General features: G+C 45.1%; 1 protein-coding gene across 2 annotated transcripts in view; it reads left to right on the top strand.

Annotated features, from left to right (window-relative positions):
• Positions 1-23,287, top strand: part of TANGO6 (transport and golgi organization 6 homolog) — a 264,852-nt gene that overhangs the window by 210,926 nt on the left and 30,639 nt on the right. For both annotated transcript variants that reach the window (XM_026456487.2, XM_026456488.2), the window contains exon 17: positions 13,727-13,840. In XM_026456487.2, the coding sequence (XP_026312272.1) occupies positions 13,727-13,840 (114 nt within the window). The remainder of the gene's footprint in view (positions 1-13,726; positions 13,841-23,287) is intronic.

Raw genomic sequence — 23,287 nt, forward strand, 5'->3', positions numbered from 1 at the left:
AGATCCGGCCACTGCACTCCAGCCTGGGCGACAGAGCAAGACTCCGTCTCAAAAAAAAAATAATAATAATGGCTTTACTGAGATACACTTCACACAGTATACAAGTCACCCATTTAAAGTGTACAATTCAGGCCAGGTGCAGAGGCCCACGCCTATAATCTCAGCACTTTGGGAGGCCAAGGCAGGCAGATCACCTGAGGTCGGGAGTTCAAGACCAGCCTGGCCAACATGGTGAAACCCCCCTCTCTACCAAAAATACAAAATTAATTAGCCAGGCATGGTGGCACATCCCTGTAATCTCAGCTACTTAGGAGGCTGTGGCAGGAGAATCACTTGAACATGGGAGGTGGAGGTTGCAGTGAGCTAAAATTGCACCACTACACTCTAGTCTGGGTGACAAAGCAAGACTTTGTCTCAAAAAAATAAAATAAAAATAAAGTCTACAACTCAATGGTTTTTAGTACATTCAGAGTTGTTGGTACAATCACACACACTTTTTTTTTTTTTTTAGAGATGGGGTCTTGCTATGTTGTCCAGGTTGGTCTCAGACTCCTGAGCTGAAGTGAAGAACCTGCCTCAGCCTTCTGAGTAGCTGGAACTATTGGCACACACCACCATGCCCAGTTTAAAAAAAAAAAAAATTAACATAGCCATGCATTTCAGAAAAATTTTCTGCAGATCTCCAAGTGGACCAGCTGAGACTTGATGGGATCTATATGTTTTCTAAAACTAATGAACCGGAACAATACCTGAATATCATGACCTCTGAACTCAAACATTGAGACTGTATTTATTTTTGAATCCCTAGACTGTTGTCTTTCTCTCTCCTAAGGAAACTGTAGTGTGCTAGCAGCATATGATTTACTATCCAAAGTGTTAGAGAAATTTCTTGGTTTTGGTTGATTAGGAAGATTAAGCTAAAGCAGATTTTGTAACATTCAAGAAGCATCATCTCTCAGGAGACACACCCGACCTATTGAAAGATAACAAAACTGCTAGGTACACTTGGAAATGGGAATGAATGAGAGCCCAGCTACACCATCTGTTTAACTGCATTCGCTTGAACAAATGACTTTGAGCTCAGTTTCTTGATCTAGAAAATGGGATTAAAATAACTGCAATGCAAGATTGTTACAAGATTGTTACAAGACATATATGTTTCATATAACGATTTATTCAACAATTTGTATTGAGTGCCTACTACATGCCAAGCAGTATTCTGGACACTTAAAACACATTACTCTTCAAACTAGACAGTGATTCTCATCTTCATGGAGCTTCTATTCTAGAGAGAGTAGACAGGTAATAAATGCTATATATAATCAGTAAGTAAAGTATCTAGTATATTAGACAATGACAAGTGCTATGAAAAAAAAGAAAAAGTAGGAGAAGGGAAACTGATGAGGATTGTAGTCTAGGTGGTGGGGCGGCTGCAGTGCTAAACAGGGTATCGGGTGAGTCTCACTGAGAAGGTGCCATTCTAGTAAAGACATTTTATTTTTCTATATTAAGATTTTTCTTAAGGATCATCTTGGTCATTTGAAGGGGGCTGATGATGACAGTGATGAGGATGAGCATTAAGGAAATAAGAAGAACAGGCTGGGTGTGGTGGCTCACACCTGTAATCCCAGGACTTTGGGAGGCCAAGGCGGGTGGATCACCTAAGGTCAGGAGTTCAAGACCAGCCTGGCCAACATGGTGAAACCCCATCTCTACTAAAAATATAAAAACTAGCCGAGAGTGTTGGCAAGCACCTGTAATCTCAGCTACTCAGGAGGCTGAGGCAGGAGAATCGCTTGATCGCTTGAACCTGGGAGGCAGAGATTGCAGTGAGCCAAGATCACGCCACTGCACCCCAGCCTGGGTGACAGAGCAAGACTCCATCTCAAAAAAAAAAAAAAAAAAGGAAATAAGAAGAGCAGAGTGACCAGTGTCCTTCAGATGTCCCCAGCCGTATGCTTTCAAAACAACTGCCGTGTTAGGGGCTGAGGATACAAAACCCTGTCAGATACCACCTTGCCTTCTGGGCATGGGTAATATGGCAGACACAGACATCAGTGATTATAATCATAGTCCACTGGGATCGATGCTATGGGAGCACCTTTGAGGAGTCCCTTGGTCAGGTTCGGGTATTGGCAAAGATGTCCTGGAGGAAGAAATCCTTGGAGCTGAACCCAGAGAACAAGTAGAAATTAGGCAGGTAAAAAAAGTCAGGAGTGAGCATTTCAGCAGAGGGAGCAGCTGTGCAAAGGGCGTGAGATGGCCTAACATGTTTAGGAAAGTTCCAAATGCTGGAGTGAAGGGGCGGGGAGTTAGTTGGTGGTAGAAGCTGAGGCAAGAAAGCGCAGGTAGGGGCCACATCATGAAAGGCCTTGTTACTTTATGGCTTCCTGGCTCACAGCAAGAATCAAGCATTGCTTATTTAGCCTTTGGAAATGAAGTGCAAATAGGTAGTAGGTTGTTTGCCTACCATGGGTGCTGACACAAAGAAAAACACCGTTTTCCTTTATGTTTCAACCTTAAAACAGGCGAGGGTGGGGCGCTGTGGCTCACGCCTGTAATCTCAGCACTTTAGGAGGCCGAGGTGGGCAGATCACGTGGTCAAGAGATCGAGACCATCCTGGCCAACAAGGTGAAACCCCATCTCTGCTAAACAAAAGTACAAAAATTAGCTGGGCCTGGTGGTGCACGCCTGTAGTCCCAGCTACTCAGGAAGCTGAGGCAGGAAAATCGCTTGAACCTGGGAGGTGGAGGTTGCAGTGAACCAAGATCATACCACTACACTCCAGCCTGGTAACAGAGCAAGACTCGATCTCAAAAAATAAAATAAAATAAATTAAAAAAAAAAAAACCTGAGATGAGGAGCTGCTGCTTTGGGGTGCCTTCCTGGCAAACCTCTTGTCCAGTGATCCTGTTCCACTTCTAGAGAGCTAGACTGTTTCTACAGAATCAGTCCCAGGAATGTTCATGGTCATTAGTAAATTGTGAGCACAACACGGGCAGAACCCATCTTGATTCACCTTGTCATACCCCCAGTACCTATCACAGTGCTTGGTACATAGTGGATGCTAAGTGTTGGCTGATTAATACAATATTGAATGTTTCAAGAGTGGAGAAGGCTGGTTGGGAAGGCTAGTTCCTATGTGTTTCAATAATAGTCATAGCAAGGCCAGGCACGGTGGCTCAGACCTATAATCTCAACAATTTGGGAGGCCGAAGTAGGCAGATCACTTGAGGTCAGGAGTTCAAGACCAGCCTGGGCAACATGGTTAAATCCCATCTCTACCAAAAAGTACAAAAATTAGCCAGGTGTGGTGGCACACACCTGTAGTCCCAGCTACTTGGGAGGCTGAGGTAGGAGAACTGCTTGAAGCCGGGAGGCAGAGGCTACAGTGAGCTGTGATGGTACCCTTGCACTCCAGCCTAGGCAACAGAGTGAGACCTTGTCTCGAAAAAAATAGTCATAACAGCATAGCAAGCACTCTATATTCCTGAGTACCTTACAGATGTCAACTGATCCAATTTTCTTTTTTCTTTTTTTTTTTGAGATGGAGTCTCTCTCTGTCACCCAGGCTGAAGTGCAGTGGCACAATTTTGGCTCACTGCAAGCTCCGCCACCTGAGTTCATGCTATTTTCCTGCCTCAGCCTCCCCAGTAGCTGGGACTACAGGCGCCCGCCACCACGCCCGGCTAATTTTTTGTATTTTTAGTAGAGATGGGGTTTCACTGTGTTAGCCAGGATAGTCTCGATCTCCTAGCCTCGTGATCCGCCCACCTCAACCTCCCCAAGTGCTAGGATTATAGGCATGAGCCGCCACACCTGGCCTACTGATCCAGTTTTCATAGAGGGAACTGAGGCACAGATAAATAAGTTGCCAAGGTTATGCAACTAGAAAGTGGCAAGGCTGGGATTTGAATGCAGGCAATTGGTTCCAGAAGTCAGCTCTTAACCACTCTTCTATATTGTCTCTCAATAAATGTTTTCAGGCTGGGCACAGTGGCTCACATCTGTACTCCTAGCACTTTGGGAAGCCAAGGTGGGTGGATCACTTGAGCCGAGGAGTTCACGACCAGCCTGGGCAACACAGCGAGATCCTGTATCTAGAAAAATTCAAAAAAAAAAAATTGGGGCAAGGTGATGCATGCCTGTAGTCCCAGCTACTTCGGTGACTGAGGCAGGAGGATCACCTGACCCTGGGGAGGGGAGGTCAAGTCTGTAGTGAGCCATGATCGCAACACTGCACTCCAGCCTGTGTAACAGAGTGAGACCCTGTTTCAAAAAAATAAATAAAAAACAAATGTTTTCAGTTCATTTATAAGGTTGCTTTTGTGCCTTGGAAGCTGAATAGAATTGCCATATAAGACAAGCTACACACAGGAAGGGTAATACAGCTCTGGTTTTTAATAGAGCTTACTTTTGGCGGTGAGACTTCAGAAGGCAATATTTTCCCTCTGATTTGAAAAAAAAAACAGGTGTTTTCATCCCATATAATTTATCTCTCTTCCTTTTAGATGTTCCTTCTTATGCAGCATCCCATGTTCGCCTTGTCTTCGTTGCCAAACCAGATACCTTGGGTGGACTACAAGTTTGAACATGTTGGATACCTGCCAGTCTTAGTATTTCAGCCTCTCAGTCCTCCTATAGTCAGACAACTCTAGTTCATTCACGCGCAAAGAGAGGGGTATTTGGCCTGGCTCTTAAGTAGTTCTTCATTCATTTATTCATTCAACAAATATGTAATGAGCACTTACCCTGTGCCAGTTGGGACTAGAGCCAAGCCATATGCTCTGTGCTAGGGACCCAGCTGTGAAGACAACAGAGTCCCTATCCTCCTGGACCTGACTTCTGGAGAGGAGAGGTAGGCAGTAAACAAGTAAACATGGATATACAGATTTATACTGTGTCAGGTGATGATAAGCACCAAAGAGATAAATTTAGTAAGACAAGGAGCCCAAAGGGAGTTTGCTATTGTCTCAGATGGACAGGAAAAGCTTTCCTGACAAGTGACTTTTGTTTTTTGAGACAGTCAGTCTTGCTCTGTCGCCCAGGCTGGAGTGCAGTGGCACGATCTTGGCTCATTGCAACCTCTACCTCCCGGGTTCAAGCAATTCTCTTGCCTCAGCCTCCTAAGTAGCTGGGACTACAGGCATGTGCCACCACACCCAGCTAAATTTTTTTGTATTGTTTTAGTAGAGATGGGGTTTCACCATGTTGTCCAGGCTGGTCTCAAACTCCTGAGCTCATGCAACCTGCCTGCCTCAGCCTGCCAAAGTGCTGGGATTACAGGAATGAGCCACTGTACCTGACTGACAAGTGACCTTTGAGCAAAGATATAAGGAAGCAAGGGGTTGTTCCAGAAACCTAGGGAGGGAGCATTCCAGGTGGAGGGAGATGTGAGTGCAGAGGCCCTGCGACAGGTACAGGCTTCATGTGCTGGAGAACAGTAAGGCCAGTGTCGCTTCACAGAAGAACAGGAGTTGGCACCAGAAAGGCAGTGGCCAGTCCCAGCAGAGCCTTGTGTGGACTTCTGCTTTCCCTGTGAGTGAGATGGGAAGCCAGGGTGGAAGAAGGAAATGATCTAACTTTGTTCATTCGTTCATTCATTCATTTATGGAGACAGAGCCTCACTCTGTCACCCAGGCTGCAGTACAGTGGCACAGTCTCAACTCATTGCAACTCTGCCTCCTGGGTTCAAGCAATTCTCCTGCCTCAACCTCTCAAGTAGCTGGGACTACAGGCATGCACCACCATGCCCAGCTAATTTTTTTGTATTTTTAGTAGAGACAGGGTTTCACCATGTTACTCAGACTAGTCTCAAACTCCTGAGTTCAGGCAATCCACCCGCCTCAGCCTCCCAAAGTGCTAGGATTACAGGCATGAGCCACCGTGTCCAGCCAATCTTACTTCTTTTAAAGTTACTGTTGGCCGGGCACGGTGGCTCACGCCTGTAATCCCAGCCCTTTGGGAGGCCGAGGTGGGTGGATCATGAAGTCAGGAGTTCAAGAACAGCCTAGCCAAGATGGTGAAACCCCATCTCTACTAAAAATACAAAAAATTAGTCGGGCATGGTGGCAGGCGCCTGTAATCTGGGGATGCTGAGGCAGATAATTGCTTGAACCTGGAGGCTGAGGTTGCAGTGAGCCGAGGTCGCACCATTGCACTCCAGCCTGGGCGACAGAACAAGACTCCATCTCAAAAAAAAAAAGTTACTGTTGCCAGGTGTGGTGGCTCATGCCTGTAATCTCACCACTTTGGGAGGCCAAGGCAGGCAGATCACCTGAGGTTAGGAGTTCGAGACCAGCCTGGTCAATATGGTGAAACCCTATCTCTACTAACAGTACAACACTTAGTCCCACATAGTGACAGGCACCTATAATCCCAGCTACTCAGGAGGCTGAGGCAGGAGAATCACTTGAACCCAGGAGACGGAGGTTGCAGTGAGCCGAGATCACACCATTATACTCCAGCCTGGGCAATAGAGAGAGACTTTGTCTCAAAAATAAGTAAATAAAATAAAAAGTTACTGTGGCTTCTTCTAGGACAGTTCTTTCATTGTCCTGTGAAAGCCCTTGAAGTCTCAGAATTGCTTAGTTCCAGGGTGTGCTAGTGGGGAAGGAACTTGAGCTTTGGGAAACTTGTCTTTGCAAACAGAAGGAATTCTCCTTCGTGAGCATCTGGTATCTGGCAAGTATGCTGGAAGACACAAATAAAGGACCCAATCTCTTCCCTTAAGGAAGTTTCAGTAGCGTGCGTGAAATGCAGAGGAGTAAATCCACAGTGGATAGGAGTGACACGATAGAGCCAGCACCAAGCACTGGGGGACCCAGAGCTGGGACCCTGGGTTAACTTGTCAGGGCATCAAGAAGGTTATGTTGATCAAGTGTTAGCCAGGCAGAGGAAGAGGAGAAGCATAATCTATTTTGAGATAAAATTGGACAGCTTCCTTTCTGAGAAATCCCCAAACTGGAGGATGATGCCAATGTGGCGGGAGGTCCTAGAGGCCCTGGGGACCCTAAATGGAAAACTGCCACGGCTTCCTCAGAGGCTTTGGTAGCAGCATGCAGGACTGGGCTCGCAGCCATGGTCAAGGCTGGAGCTGAGACTATGGAACTCATAGAGGCACGACTGAGGACAAGGAGTGGATACCCATCACCAAGCTGGGCCCTCTGGTCAAGCACATGAAGATCAAGTCCCTGGAGACCTATCTCTTCTCCCTGCCCATCAAGGAATGTGATATCATTGGCTTTTTTCAGGGTGGCATCTCTCATGGGTGAGGTTTTGAAGATTATGCTTGTATAGAAACAGACCCACACTGGCCAGCGCACCAGATTCAAGGCATTTGCTACTGTTAGGAACCATCATGGCCACATCGGTCTAGGTGTCAAGTGCTTCAAGGAGGTTACTACTGCCATCCAAGGGACCATCATCCTGGCCAAGCTTTCCATTGTCCCTATGTGGAGAGGTTATTGGGGGAACAAGACTGGCAAGTCCTACATCGCCCCCTGTATGGTGACAGGCTGCTTTAGCTCTGAGCTAGTACACCTTATCCCTGCCCCCAGGAACAATGGCATCATCTCAACTCCTGTGCCCAAGATGCTGCTGCTGATGGCCAGTATTGACGACTGCTACACCTCAGCCAGAGGCTGCACTGCCACCCTGGACAACTTCACCAAGGCTACCTTTGATGCCATCTCTAGGACCTATAGCTGCCTGACCCCCAACCTCTGGAAAGACACTATTCACCAAGCCTCCCTGTCAGGAATGCACTGACCATCTCATCAAGACCCACACCAGAGTCTCCATGCAGAGGACCTAGGCTCCAGCTGTGGTTACAACATAAGCTTTCTTTTTTTTTTTTTTTTTTTGAGACAGAGTCTCACTGTGTCGCCAGGTTGGAGTGCAGTGGGGATCTCGGCTCACTGCAACCTCTGCCTCCCGGGTTCAAGCGATTCTCTTTCCTCAGCTTCCCGAGTAGCTGGGATTACAGGTGCACGCCATCAGGCCTGGCTAATTTTTGTGTATTTAGTAGAGATGTGGTTTCACCACGTTGGCCAGGCTTGTCTCGAACTCCTGACCTCAGATGATCCGCCTGCCTCGGCCTCCCAAAGTGCTGGGATTACAGGCATGAGCCACTGCACCCGGCCACAACATAAGCTGGCATACAAGAAGAATAAAGTGAATTAAACCTGTTAAAAATAATAAGCAGAAGAAAATGAAATTGAACAAACTAGCCACTGTAGTCCCTTCTAACACGACGTGGTCTGGGGGCATCAGAGCCCTTCCTCTCTGGCTATGGCTCTTCGGCATCTGAAGAAAGTTGTCGTAACTATTGGGTGATCCAGATTTGGGCACTGTCTGCTCTGATGGTGCCAGCTGGTCGGGTAGGAATACAAAGTATAGGCTCAACCCTTCCACAGTCACTATACTGGGAATTCAGGTTTTTCCTCTCTGTTGATGTCAAGAATTAACCTGTAGAGAACATTCTTTTTTTTTTTTTTTTCCAATTTCTCCTTGTTCTTGTCAAAGGCCGTGTCGCTTAAAACCAAATCTTGATAGGTTCTTCATCTTTATCACTCTCTATGAGAAGTAAATATGATTTAAGTGAATCACAGTGAAAGGCCTGTCCTCACTACAGCAAATAAGATGTGTCTCAGGTGACAAGTCCAGTCTCCTTTTAACATGGTGCCCAGAATTCCACATGCCTGAGGTTTGGGGGCTGATAGAAAGCCACTGCCTCTGATCCCAAGGAATGACCTAAATTTATTATCAGTTTTGCACAATCAGTGCAGTTTAAGGATACATAGACCTTAAACTGAATTTTAACAAAGGAAGCTTTAGGAAAATGGATGAAGATGCAGTTGGAAAATTAAAGTCATGCTTCCTTGATACATACCTCAATTCTGGCAACTTCTCGCCTGGAATTTTCCAAAGTCAGTTTTTGGTGATCTTGCCATTTGTACTATCTTTATTTATATAGTTCTGGTTATGCTTGGTGTGTGCCAGCTGTTTTGGGAGTGTTTTTCCTTATTTCTCTTGGCTCCTGTTAAGTGTTAAATTGCTGAAACTGACCTTTAATGCTTCCAAAGCAATCAGCATGTTTCTCTCTGGATGGTTTTTAGAAGTGGATGCAATTTACTGATTTCGCCAGTGAAGAGAAATCCTTCCATAGTATGCTTTACTCAGAGCAGGTGACAAAAGGATGAATTTCTGGCTGGGAACAGTGGCTTACGCCTGTAATCCCAGCACTTTGGGAAGCCAAGGTGGGCAACCATTTCAGGTCAGGAGTTTGAGAGCCTGGCCAACATGGCAAAACCCTATCTCTACTAAAAATACAAAAATTAGCCAAGTGTGGTGGCAGGCGCATGTAGCTACTCAGGAGACTGAGACAAGAATCGCTTGAACCCGGGAGGCAAAGGTTGTGGTAAGCAGCGAGCACGCCACTGCACTCCAGCCTGGGCAACACAGCAAGACTCTGCCTCAAGAAAAAAAAAAAAGAATGGATTTCTGCCCTCTGAGAGAACTTAGAGAATAGAGATAATACACCAATTCATAAATTAGTAAAGACCTTACATCATCTATCTATCTCACCAAGGGTTTTAGAGGTAGAACTCAGTGTTCATTGTGTCGTTGGGGTTGGAGGTGAGAGACTAGCCTTGAAGTGACTTTTCCAGCCTGGATACGTAGAAGAGAGTGGCCTACATCCCCCTCACTTCTGGTGTTGGACAAGGGGTCTGTCTCACTGGTCTGCTGGAGAGCAGCATTATAAGCTGGTTATGGGTGCCTGACCTGAACAGAAGGCTGTTCTTATCTTTAGATGATACCCGTAAGACCATACTGAAATTCTGATGCTCAAAAAACATTTTGTGTGACAGACCATTATACATTTCACATGATTTGGTCCTGGTGACAGGACCAAAAGCTCTTCAGTTCTCGGCCCTCTTCCTGATTGTCCTGGATGGCTGACTACAGATGGGTTTGGTGGAGTCTGGTGCATAAGTCACTAATAGCCCATAGCAAGCAGGAGGCTATTTCAGCTGATCTCAGCAAGGCTTGTCATAACCAGCTCCTCTCTCAGTCATACTTTCAAGGTGGCACAGGGATTCAAGAATTGGCCTTGACTGGGGTGCAGTGGTTCACGTCTGGAATCCCAGCACTTTGGGAAGCCGAGGCAGGCGGATCACTTGAGTTCGGAAGTCTGAGACCAGCCTGGGCAACATGGCAAAACTCCATCTCTACAGAATCTATACAAATTAGCCATGTGTAGTGGTGGGCGCCTGCAGTCCCAGCTACTCAGGAGGCTGAGGTAGGAGGAGTGCCAGAGCCTGGGAGGTGAAGGCTGCAGTGAGCTGAGATCATGCCACTGCATTCCAGCCTGGGTGACACGGTGAGACCTTGTCTCCCAAAAAAAAAAAAAAAAAAAAAGAAGAAGAAGGCTGGGCATGGTGGTGCATGCCTATAGTCCCAGCTACTAGGGAGGCTGAAGTGGGAGGTTGCTTGAACCCTGGAAGCAGAGGTTGCTGTGAGCTGAGATCACTCTACTGCACTCCAGCCTGGGCAACAGAGCGAGATTCCATCTCAACGAAAAAGAATTGCCTTTGAAGGAAAAGCCTTTTTCCAGGCAGAATGCTTCTGTCTGGACATCCCGACTGTGGGATTAATGCCCAAATGCCCAACTGTGAGAGCCGGCCTTACACTGAGAGCTGAGGCGGAAGCATGACCCGCTCAGCAGAGAGAGGCAGAACAGAGGTGACAAAGGCAGACACCAACATAGTTCTAGGCCAGGGAGCCTTGGTCTGCCAAACGTGGAAGCAGGGGCCAAAAGCTAAATGTAGAGGGGAGCAAGCAGAACGCCTAAGACCCTCTGCTCGGTCCATGGCCTTGGGCTGGCTTCCATAATTTAGCCATCAGACCAGATTTCACTTCCCTGTGTCAAGAGGGACTCAAACCTAGCTCTAACTTGTTTCTCTGGTTTCAGCTCTTACCTTGTAAATACTAAGCCTGAAAGTGGAGGTAGCTATTACATTGTTGCCTGTTTGGAGGTTGCCCAAGGAATTCCTCTTAGGACTGAATTGCTTCTACTGTTAATGCCAGAGGCATGGAAGCCACTGCTGGCCTTAGGGTTGGGCGTCCCAAGTCAAAGGCAGAACAGCTTGCTGGGTCTTACTGAAAACAGCCCCCAAAGGGTTGAACTCCTCTGGGATTTTCCTTCACTTGCAAGCTGCATGTTTGTCTAATAGATGCGCAACTTGATTAAATGCCAGGGCGTCACAGACGCAATTATACTTAAGAACGAGCTAGTTCTTCTAATCTCTCTGCCATCACTGATTAATTAGATACTTTGAACTATGCCCAACTGTTTGAAAGCTGTGAAAAATACAACCTGTATAGTTAAAATTTCTGCACAAGCCTGTTTCCTCACTTGTTCTCATATTCACCATTCTTTAAACATGATATGTATTTGTACATGTTTCTAAACACAGTCTGGCTATCTTCCTATCATAATTAGATATCCTTCTACTACTGGCCAAGAAATATACTCACATAGTAAGTCCAACAACAAAAGTATGTGAGAGGCCAGGCGCAGTGGCTCACATCTGTAATCCCAGCACTTTGGGAAGCTGAGGCAGGCAGATCACTTGAGGTCAGGAGTTCGAGACCAACCTGGCCAACATGGTGAAACCGTGCTTCTACCAAAAAATATAAAAAATTAACCAGGCACGGTGGCATGTGCCTGTAGTCCTAGCTACTCAGGAGACTGAGGCACCAAAATCACTTGAACCCAGGAGGTGGAGGTTGCAGTGAGCCAAGATTGCACCACTGCACTCCAGCCTGGATGACAGAGCGAGATCCTGTCTCAAATAAATAAATAAATAAATAAATAAATAAATAAATAAATAAAAGTATATGAGAGACCAGTTGAATGAGTTAGACATACCTTCAGATTGTTGCTGCCATTGGTCGCACTTTCAAAAAATTTTTTTTCTCTTTTTAAATCTTGCATGAATGCCTCAGAAAGGTTTGTTGTCATTATTATTAATTGTATCGCTTCATTGAGATTTTAAAACATTTTTCTGCCTACCAGGAGCCAGGGAGGGGTACAGTGGCTATTACATTCAACTGTTTGATTTTATGACATAATTAACTATATATCAGTTTTGCAAGTAATTTCCAGTCTTTCTTTCCTGTGATAGTATGGTCTTTTAAAGTAATTGAGCACTGGCCGGGCACAGTAACTCATGCCTGTAATCCCAGCACTTTGGGAGGCCGAGGCGGGTGGATCACCTGAAGTCAGGAGTTCGAGACCAACCTGGCCAACATAGCAAAACTCCATCTCTACTAAAAATACAAAAATTTAGGTGGGCCGGGCGCAGTGGCTCACGCCTGTAATCCTAGCACTTTGGGAGGCTGAGGCAAGCAGATCACGAGTTCAGGAGATCGAGACCATCTTGGCTAACACGGTAAAACCCCATCTCTACCAAAAATACAAAAAATTAGCCAGGCGTGGTGGTGGACGCCTGTAGTCCCAGCTACTCGGGAGGCTGAGGCAGGAGGATGGCATGAACCTGGGAGGTGGAGCTTGCAGTGAGCCAAGATCATGCCACTGCACTCCAGCCTGGGTGACATAGTGAGACTCCATCTCAAAAAAAAAATAGTTAGGCATGGTTGTGTGCACCTGTAGTCCCAGCTACTCAGGAGAATCACCTGAACCTAGGAGGCAGAGGTTGCAGTGAGCTGAGATTGCACCACTGCACTCCAGCCTGGGCGACAGAGCGAGACTCCATCTCAAAAAAAAAAAAAAAAAAAAAAAAGTAACTGAGCACATGCTTGACATGGTGGCTCACACCTGTAATCCTAGCACCTTGGGAGGCCAAGGCAGGAGGATTGCGTAAGCCCAGGAGTTCAAGACCAGCTGGGCAACATGGTAAAACCTCATCTCTACAAAAAATAATCAAATTAGCCAGGCATAGTGGTGCACACCTGTAGTCTTAGCTACTTGGAAGCCTAAGATGGGAGGGTCACTTGCACCCCTGCACTGCAGCCTGGGTGACAGAGTGAAACCCTGTCTCAAAACAAAACAGAAAAAATACATAAAGTAATTGAGCACAGAAAGACCTATTCCATATTCAGGAAGTCTCTGAAAGTGACCCCTGCTGACTCACATCAAGTGTACACTACATTTGTAGGACTGGAATGTCTGGACATGCTGAAGAAGATCAGTTAGAATATATCTGTGTTTCTGTATCCCTAGGCTGAAACTTTCATCAATGGTACATTCACATTCATGCCAGACTGTGAAGTCTCCTTAGCTAAATCCCCATGATCCTCAGTCTCTAGAAGCAGCTATGGTTTGGACCATCTTGTTTCCTTTGATTTGATGTTCTTAAAGGGGGACAAGGAACAGTTCTTCCCACTTTTGTGGAAATACTAGCATTTGACCTTACCTTTTAAAAAATACATATAATATACAGTACACATATTCCTTCCCACTCTCTAATCTCATTCTTAAATTCCAAACCAGATTTTGTCCTCTACCAGAAAAGCCAGACTGCATCAAGATCTCTCCCACTAGATCTCACCCTCCTTGTTGAGGATTAAGCAAGTGTCCAGCCCTTTCTAAGCCAGATTGCTCTTGATGAATGTATAGTAAGTGGACCACAGTTGAAAGGTTATAGGTAATTGTGCAACTCTGATTCTTATCAACTTCATCTTCCTTCATCCTCCTAGGTAACAGCTTGCCTGATTGCTGTGGCCAAAACAGACAGTGAAGTTCAAGTACGCAGAGCTGCCATACATGTGGTTGTGCTGCTGCTTCGGGGACTCAGCCAGAAAGCTACTGAGGTCAGTCAGTCTCTCGCCCTTTGCAATTTCTCCTCCTCTTTTATTTGTCTATTTCTCTATTTTCCTTTTACCAGGGAAGGCCTCAAACCTCTTCCCTCGATGGATTCATCCAAATGAGTCCATCAACAGGGATTTTGTAGCAGGAAAATGACCTTGTTTGTATCTTCAGTGTATGTCTCTATTACCTCAGTAACATTGACCAAACTATATGCTAACTGCTGGAGAAAAACCAGAGCACAAGGTTATAGATTGAGGCCCTGAATCCTGGCATTGTCCTCATTGTTCCAAGGTGAGCTAGCTAGAACACATTCACCCTGCCTCTGCAGCCTGAACTTCAGTGACTTGCCTTCCTGACTCATTTAATTGTTCATTCTGAATTACTAAAGGGCCTCATTGAAGATGTTTCCTTTCTAGCTGAATTCAATCCATGACATGTTAGTTGCTGCATAAATTAAATTTTCTTCCTCCTTCAAGAGGGTTTGGCTGGATTTCTCCCCAGTGTATGGCCAATACAGGAAGAAAGTATATATTTACATATATACTTTTACATGTAAGTATAATATGGAAACACATTCCCAGTTGACTTCCTATGGAAAATTTGCATTAATAATTCACCACCCAGTATCCACAATGCTCATCTGTGGCTAACACATCGGTATTTAACCAAGTGTCAGTGAAGCCATTATAAAAGTGATTCTTTTAGGCCAGGCTTCGTGACTCATGCCTATAATCCCAGCACTTTGGGAGGCCGAGGCAGGCGGATCACCTGAAGTCAGGAGTTCGAGACGAGCCTGACCAACATGGAGAAACCCCGTCTCTACTAAAAATACAAAATTAGCCGGGTGTGGTGGCGCATGCCTGTAATCCCAGCTACTCAGGAGGCTGAAACAGGAGAATTGCTTGAACCTGGGAGGCAGAGGTTGCAGTGAGCCGAGATTGCGCCTTTGCACTCCAGCCTGGGCAACAAGAGTGAAACTCTGTCTCAAAAAAAAAAAAAAAAGTGATTGTTTTGTCACACACATGGGCTTTATTCATCCTAGAATGTTACCATATGGAGTTTCTGATGCCATTTTGTATAGGCATGGCCTCGGTAAGTTATCCCCTTCCTTTCCTACACAGCCACCTTTTCTCTTTACATAGCGACTTGCTGTTGTTGCAGCCCACTAGCGAGGCCGTTGGATTTCCCAGTGCTTTGGGAATAGTGCTTTACCCTCAGCTGCATTTCTCCCCCTTCTCCTCCGCCTTGTGTAGGTTACGGTTTGGATTGAATGAACTTATCTGCTATGAGCCTGTTCAACTACAAATTAGAAAAACTTCAACTACAATGTCCTAAACAAGTAAGGATTTTTCTCACATCACAAGAAATATGTAAATAGGTGGTGTCTGTTTAGCAGCTCAGTATCAACAGGATCAACATTTCTATAATCCTTGTGGCCTTTGCCTTATGACTACAAGATAGCTGCTGCAGCTCTGGCCATTGTGAATGATTTAAATGAGTAAGAAAGAAGATAAGAGAAGGACAGCCATAGGTGCTTTTGTTTCTTATTTTGGGGGACTAGGACTGTCTCCCCCAGGAGAATTTCTATTTCGTTGGCCAAAACTGTGTCACACAATTATTTCTAGCTGCAGAGGAGCCTGACAATGTATTTAGTTGGCACATTGCTACTCTGAATGAAATTGAATTTTAGTCAGCAAGGAAGATGGCAGGAAATGGGTATGGGGTGGCAACTAATAGTGACACAAAGGAATATGGGGAAGATCTGGCTGACTCATAAAAACTTCTGTAGCTGGGCACAGTGGCTCACACCTGTAATCCCAGCACTTTGGGAGGCTGAGGTGGATGGATCACCTGAGGTCAGGAGTTCAAGATCAGCCTGGCCAACATGGTGAAACACCGTCTCTACTCAAAATACAAAAATTAGCCAGGCGTGGTGGCAGGCGCCTGTAATCCCAGCTACTCAGGAGGCTGAAGCAGGAGAATCACTTGAACCTGGGAGGCAGAGGTTGCAGTGAGCCCAGATCGCACCACTGCACTCCATCCTGGGTGACAGAGTGAGTCTCCTTCTCAACAAACAAACAAAAACAAACAAAAAACTTCTGTAGGGAAAGACTTGCTCATTAACTTGGAGCACTCACCTGGAAGGATGGTGGATCCAGGGTTTTACCTAGGACCTCAATGGGGATGGGGGACATATAGATTATAGCTCAGTAATTCATATAATTAAATAAATTGCTATAGGGACAATAACACACACTGCTTTTATTGAGAATCCACTGTATGAGAGGGAGTTAAGAAGAATCAGTGTTTTTCATCCACTGTTAAGATCTACAGAATTCTTGGCGAAGATGTTGTTAAGTAAGTTGTTAACAGTAGGGGAATGGATAAGGGGTATACAGGGACTTTGTACTATCTGCAACTTTTGTGTAAATCTAAAATTATTTCAAAGCAAAAATGTATTTGAAAATACAAGTTGGTTGGGTGCAGTGGCTCTCCGCCTGTAATCCTAGCACTTTGGGAGGCTGAGGTGGGTGGATCATTTGAGCCCAAGAGTTCAAGACAAGCCTGGCCTACCTGGCAAAACTCTGCCTCTACTAAAAATACAAAAAAGTAGCCAGGCATGGTGGCATGTGCCTGTAATCCCAGCTAGTCAGGAGGCTAAGGCAGGAGAATCGCTTCAACCTGGGAGGCGGAGGTTGCATTGAGCCAAGATCACGCCACTGCACTTCAGTCTGGGTGTCAGAGAGAGACTCTGTAAGTGCACACACCCTTACTGAGTGAGAGAGTAAAAGTGAGAGCAAGCGAGAGAGCAAGTGAGAGACAGAGCAAGTATGTGTGTTTGTGTGTGTGTAGCAGAGGAAAATGTCTGGTTAGCAAAGTCAGAGAAGAAATAGAAACTCTATCGAGATTTCTCACATCTGTGTGTAGCCAATGAAACCAACACCACTTGTCTCACCAATACTAAAATAATTTGTGGCCATGGAAGATTTTTGTCACTTTCAAAACCCATGTGAATGAAAAACCTCCGCCTGCTCTCCAAACCGTCTCTAGTCTGCACTCACTGAAACGTGTAAGTTGTGCTTAGTGAATGAAGAAAAGGAAATGGGAAGGGATGAACAGATGATTCCTCTTCCTAGTACATCCTTGAGACCAGGTGTGTTAAATCTTGTAATCGTAGGTGTGATTATAATCAGGGGCGCTTTAATGAGAAGCAGAGATAACCACAAAACTTTCAACTGGAATTTCTCTTTATGGCTCTGTTTTGCCCCCAGGAACAGCTGAAGTGAAAATGCCACACTGTTGATGAAGTTCTATATTTTTCCCCCTTCTAATCACCATCTCTCGAGCTATAGAGTGCCAAAAGATAATACCAGGTTTCTGTGAATTCTCTGTTGCTTGTGGATGCGTCAGCCAAGGGCCTCTGTGGTTGTGGCAGCTGGAAAAGGAGGTAGGGGTTCAGGAGATAGAATGGGATCAGAGAGGGGAAACTACAATGCTGCTAACTCATGAGGCAGTTTTTACCTCTTTCCCATTTGAACGTAGCCAGAGTTTTGTGCAGTCAACACAATATCCACATTGAAGGGAAATACTGCATTCACTTTCTTTTTTTGAGACAGAGTCTCACTCTGGCGCCCAGGCTGGAGTGCAGTGGTGTGATCTCGGCTCACTGCAACCTCCACCTCCTGGGTTCAAGCAATTCTCATGCTTCAGCCTCCTGAGTAGCTAGGATTACAGATTCGCACCATCACGCTCTGCTAATTTTTGTATTTTTTGTAGGGACAGGGTATCACAATGTTGGCCAAGTTGTTCTTGAACTCCTGCCCTCAACGGAGCTACTGTGCCTGGCCCTGCATTCACTTTGTTACTGAAAAACTTATTTTCGCTGGGTGCAGTGACTCATGCCTGTAATCCCAGCACTTTGGTGGGCTACCTGAAATCCCTGGAGAGGGATTAGAAGCAGGCCAGTTCTGATGGGGAGTTCATGCTTAGAGGAGAGGTGATGCACACGATGAGTTCCATTTGCTTGTTTTAACCTAGGGACAAGTATACTTGGCAAGGCATGCAATGTAGTAGGGGCACTGGCAGAGAGATCATAGCTTTTCTGGCCTGAGGAACCAGGAGACCAAGTCTGGGGAAACCACAGCTGCAGAAGGAAGAGAGGCAATTTGGAAGGGAAAGATCCAAAGAGAAGATTCCCCAATTCTCTTTGCCTGCTTTTCAGGCTAACCCCTGAACCAAGCAAGGTAGTTGCCTGCTTCAAAAACAAAAACAAAGCAAGGTGTGTTGGCACATGCCCATAGTCTCAGCTACTTAAGAGGCTGAGGCACGAGATTGCTTGAGCTCAGGAGTTCAAGACCAGCCTGGCCAACATAGTGAAACCCCGTCTCTACTAAAAATACAAAAATTAGCCAGGCATGGTGGTGGGTGCCTGTAGTCCCAGCTCCTGGGGAGGCTAAGGCTGGAGAATTGCTTGAACCTGGGAGGCGGAGGTTGCAGTGAGCCAAGATCGCACCACTGCACTCCAGCCTGGGTGACAAGAGCAAGACTCCGTCTCAAAGGAAAAAAAAAAAGATGAGTGATTTGGTGTGACCAAAGGCTCTCAGGACCCTAATCTTACGTTTCCCCAGGAGCAATGGTTCAATATCTGCTAATGCAGCACTCACAGCAACTTTATAAAACATAACTACCACAAATAACGAGAATTGAATATATATACAATTGGGAAAAAAAGTTGATCTTAAAAAAATGAGTGATTGGGGAGTTGATTTATTAACGTAACTACTGCTGCAGCCGTCTACATGGTTTATTGAAAGTTGACTTCTTAGAAGAACTATGAAATATTTGAGAACTTTGCACATGGATTTATAGTGGCTACGTATGCCAGCATTTTATATTGAAACTCTTTCCCTTGCTTTTTAGTATTAAAAGAGAATTCCCAGAGCAGCTTTTCTTCCTTGTAATCCCTAATTTTAGATGACAAAAGAATAATCTATTCTCTGCTCTGTCTACTGGGAGATCAGTATTCAGCTTTAGAATTAATTCCTTCAAAATTATAAAAAGTCTTAACATCAGATTGTTTCTTCAAAAATAAGCAAAGCCTGGAAGCATCTTCAGGGAAAGAGTTTGGGAGGTTTTTTTTTTTGAGACAGAGTCTTGCTCTGTCACCCAGGCTAGAGTACAGTGGCGCAATCTCAGCTCACTGACGCCTCTGCCTCCTGGGTTCAAGTGATTCTTGTGCCTCAGCCTCTCGACTAGCTGGGATTACAGGTACATTCCACCATGCTCAGCTAATTTTTTGTATTTTTTTTTTTGGAGAGATGGGTTTTGCCATGTTGGCCAGGCTAGTCTCAAGCTCCTGACCTCAAGCAATTTGCCCACCTCTGCCTTTCAAAGTGCCAAGATTACAGGCGTGAGCCACTGCACCCTGCCAGGATTAATATTTTTTTTGTTTTGTTTTTGTTTTTTGAGACGGAGTCTTGCTCTGTCGCCCAGGCTGGAGTGCAGTGGCCGGATCTCAGCTCACTGCAAGCTCCGCCTCCCAGGTTTACGCCATTCTCCTGCCTCAGCCTCCCGAGTAGCTGGGACTACAGGCGCCCGCCAACACGCCCGGCTAGTTTTTTGTATTTTTTAGTAGAGACGGGGTTTCACCGTGTTAGCCAGGATGGTCTCGATCTCCTGACCTCGTGATCCGCCCATCTCGGCCTCCCAAAGTTCAGGGATTACAGGCTTGAGCCACTGCGCCTGGCCCAGGATTAATTTTTTTTAAAGAGATGGATGTCTTGCTCTGTCACCCAGGCTAGAGTGCAGTGACATGATCAGAGCTCACTGCAGCCTGAAACTCCTAGACTCAAGCAGTCCTCCTGCCTTAGCTTCCCGGGGATTAATTATTCATTGATGGCTGGTTTAAGTTCTGAGGCAAACTCAGGCCTCCACACAGGAATGATTTTTAATCACGTGCGCTCGGTATTAGACTCTGATGACCGAAGCCTCTTCCTAATAAGGTTATTTATGAATGGTGGGTTCACTATTAATACTGGAGATTCCTACTTCTCTGTGAGAGAGAAGGCAAACCCTGGCTAAAGAAAATAAATAGTTTGTATATGATGCTCTGCCTTTTTAATTACAAGAGTTACTCCTAGAGATTTCAGGGGCTTATTTGTCCCAGGATTTGAGTCAGGGTCCTCAGAAAGCAGGGCCAAAAGGGTGTCAGAAAAGGAGCAGTACTAGGCTGGGGACAGACCCAAGCTGAGGGAAGTTGATGAACAGCAGAAAGTCAAAGCCAGGCCCAGGCAGATGGGGCTGGCCTTCTGCAAGGCTCCTGACCTGAAGGAGGTAAAATGAGTGTGCTGTCTTCATCAATAGCACCAGAACCCCCTCTTCCCCTTACCTTGTATTTCTTGTCACAGTTTCTTAAATTGAGATATAATTTATATAGCATAAAATTCACCCTTTCAAAGTATATAATTCTGCATTTTTAGCATATTCATAAAGTTATGCAACTATCATCAATATCTAATTCTACAACATTTTCATTGCCCCCCAAAAGAAACTCCATACTCCACTCCCCCCTTCTCCTCTCCCCCAAGCCCCTAGCAATCACTAATCTACCTTCTCACTATGGATTTGCCTATTCTAGACATTTCATATAAATGAGTCATACAATGTAGCCTTCTGTGTCTGCCTCCTTCTACTCATTTAGTATCGTGGTTAAGGCTTATCCATGTTTTCTTTCTTTAAAAATTTTTTTTCTTTCTTTTTTTTGGAGACAAAGTTTCACTCTTGTCCCCCAAGCTGGAGTGCAATGGTGTGATCTCCGCTCACTGCAACCTCTGCCTCCCAGATTCAAGCAATTCTCCTGCCTCAGCCTCCTGAGCAGCTGGCATTATAGGCACGTGCCACCATGCCGAGACATTTTTGCATTTTTAGTAGAGATGGGGTTTCACCATGTTGGCCAGGTTGGTCTTGAACTCCTGACTTCAAGTGATCCACCCCCCCTCAGCCTCCCAAAGTGCTAGGATTACAGGCATGAGCCACCATGTCTGGCTTTTTTTTTTTCTTTTTTATAAAGATGGTGTCTCACTATGTTGCCCAGGCTGGTCTTGAACTCCTGGGCTCAAGCGATCCTTCTGCCTCTGCCTCCCAAAGTGCTGAGATTATAGGCGTGAGCCACCACACCCTGCCTGGCTCATCCATGGTGTAGCATATATCAGAGCTTAATGTTTGCAGCTGAATAAGGTTCCATTGTATAGGTATGCCACATTTGTTTATCTGTTTATCAGTTGATGGACATATAGGATGTTTCTACTTTTTGGCTATTTTAAATAATGCTGCTATGAACATTTGTGTAGAAGTTTTTGTGTAAATATATGTTTTCATTTCTCTTGGGTATATACCTAGGAGTGGAATTGTTGGGTCATATGGTAATTCTATGTTTAACTTTTGAGGAACTGCCAGACTGTTTTCAAAGTGACTGCACCAGTTTACATTCCCACCAGCAATGCATGAGGTTTTCACATTCTCCACATCCTCACGAACGCTTGTTTTTGTCCATCATACATTCTAGCATGTATCAAGTATGAAGTGATAAGGTTTAGATTTTGCATCTCCCTCATGGCTGAAGATGTTGAACTTGTTAGGTTTTTGTTTTTGTTTTTTCTGAAATGGGGTCTCATGGTCATCCTGGCTGGAGTGGTGTGGCATGATCATGGCTCACTGCAGCCTCAAACTCCTAGGCTCAAGCAATCCTTCCACCTCAGTGTCCTAAACTATGCCACCATGCCTGGCTAATTTTTTTTTTTTTTTTTTTTTTGAAACGGAGTCTTGCTCTGTCACCCAGGCTGGAATACAGAGGTGCGATCTCGGCTCACTGCAACCTCTGCCTCCCAGGTTCAAGCAATTCTCCTGCCTCAGCCTCTTGAGTAGCTGGGATTTCAGGCATGCACCACCATGCCCGGCTAATTTTTGTATTTTTAGTAGAGACAGGGTTTCACCATGTTGGTCAGGCTGGTCTTGGACTCCTGACCTCATGATCCACCCACCTCAGCCTCCCAAAGTGCTGGGATTACAGGCATGAGCCACTGCTCCTGGCACTAATTCCTTTATTTTTTGTAGAGATGGGGTCTCACTATGTTGCCCAGGCTGGTCTCAAACTCATGGGCTCAAGTAATCGTCTGCCTCAGCCTCCCGAAGTGCTGGGACTACAGGCATGAGCCATTGCACTTAGCTCTTTGTATATCATCTTTGGAGAAATATCTATTCAATTTCTTTGCCCATCTTTTAATTGGGTTGTCTTTATTGTTGATTTATTTTCTAATTTAATTTTTATTCCCCCAAATAAAAATATTATGTAATTAAATTACATATTAAATTGATGGCATAATTTAAAATATAATGTAATTAAATATTACGTAAAATAAAAATAAAATTGCATAAATATATATTTTTTTAAAACAATAGTTTTATAAAGCTTATTTCTCACTCAGTGTTCCTATTCCCCATCAGCAACCATTTTCCACTTGTTTCGCTGTTTTGTTTTGTTTTTTAAATTTACTTCCGGCTGAGCACGGTGGCTCACACCTATAATCCCAGCAGTTTGGGAGGCTGAGGTGGGTGGATCCTGACTTGAGGTCTGGAGTTCAAAACCAGCCTGGCCAACATGATGAAACCCCGACTCTACTAAAAATACAAAAGGCCAGGCACAATGACTCACACCTGTAATCCCAGCACTTTGGGAGGCTGAGGCAGGCAGATCACCTGAGGTCAGGAGTTTGACCAACATGGTGAAACATGGCCCACATGGTGAAACCCTGTCTCTACTAAAAATACAAAACTTAGCTGGACGTGATATTGGGCACCTGTAATCCCAGCTACTCAGGAGGCTGAGGCGGGAGAATTGCTTGAACCCAGGAGATGGAGGCTGCAGTGAGCCAAGATCACGCCATGGCACTCCAGCCTGTGCAACAGGGCAAGACTGTCTTAAATATATATATATATTTCCATATTTATAGATGATATGCTTATACTGCTATTTCTTGATTTTCCTTTTTTCTTTTTTCTTCTTTTTTTTTTGAGGCACAGTCTTGCTCTATAAACCCAGGGGTGAGTGGCACAGTGTCACCATCATGGCTCACTGCAGCCTTGACCTCCTGGGCTCAGGCAATCCTCCCACCATAGCCTCTGAGTAGCTGGGACTACAGGTGTGTACCACCCACCTGGCTAATTTTTTAAATTTTCTGTAGAAATGGGGTCTCCCTATATTGCCCAGGCTAGTCTCAAACTCCTAGACTCAAGCAATCCTGCCACCTTGGCCTCTCAAAATGTTGGGATTGCAGGTGTGAGCCATCGTTCTCAGGCCTTGATTTTTCTTTTCTTTTTCTTTTTTTTCCTTTCTCTTTCTTTCTTTCTTTCTTTCTTTCTTTCTTTCTTTCTTTCTTTCTTTCTTTCTTTCT

Source organism: Piliocolobus tephrosceles, chromosome 17 (genome assembly GCF_002776525.5).
Source record: "Piliocolobus tephrosceles isolate RC106 chromosome 17, ASM277652v3, whole genome shotgun sequence".
Lineage (NCBI taxonomy): Eukaryota > Metazoa > Chordata > Mammalia > Primates > Cercopithecidae > Piliocolobus > Piliocolobus tephrosceles.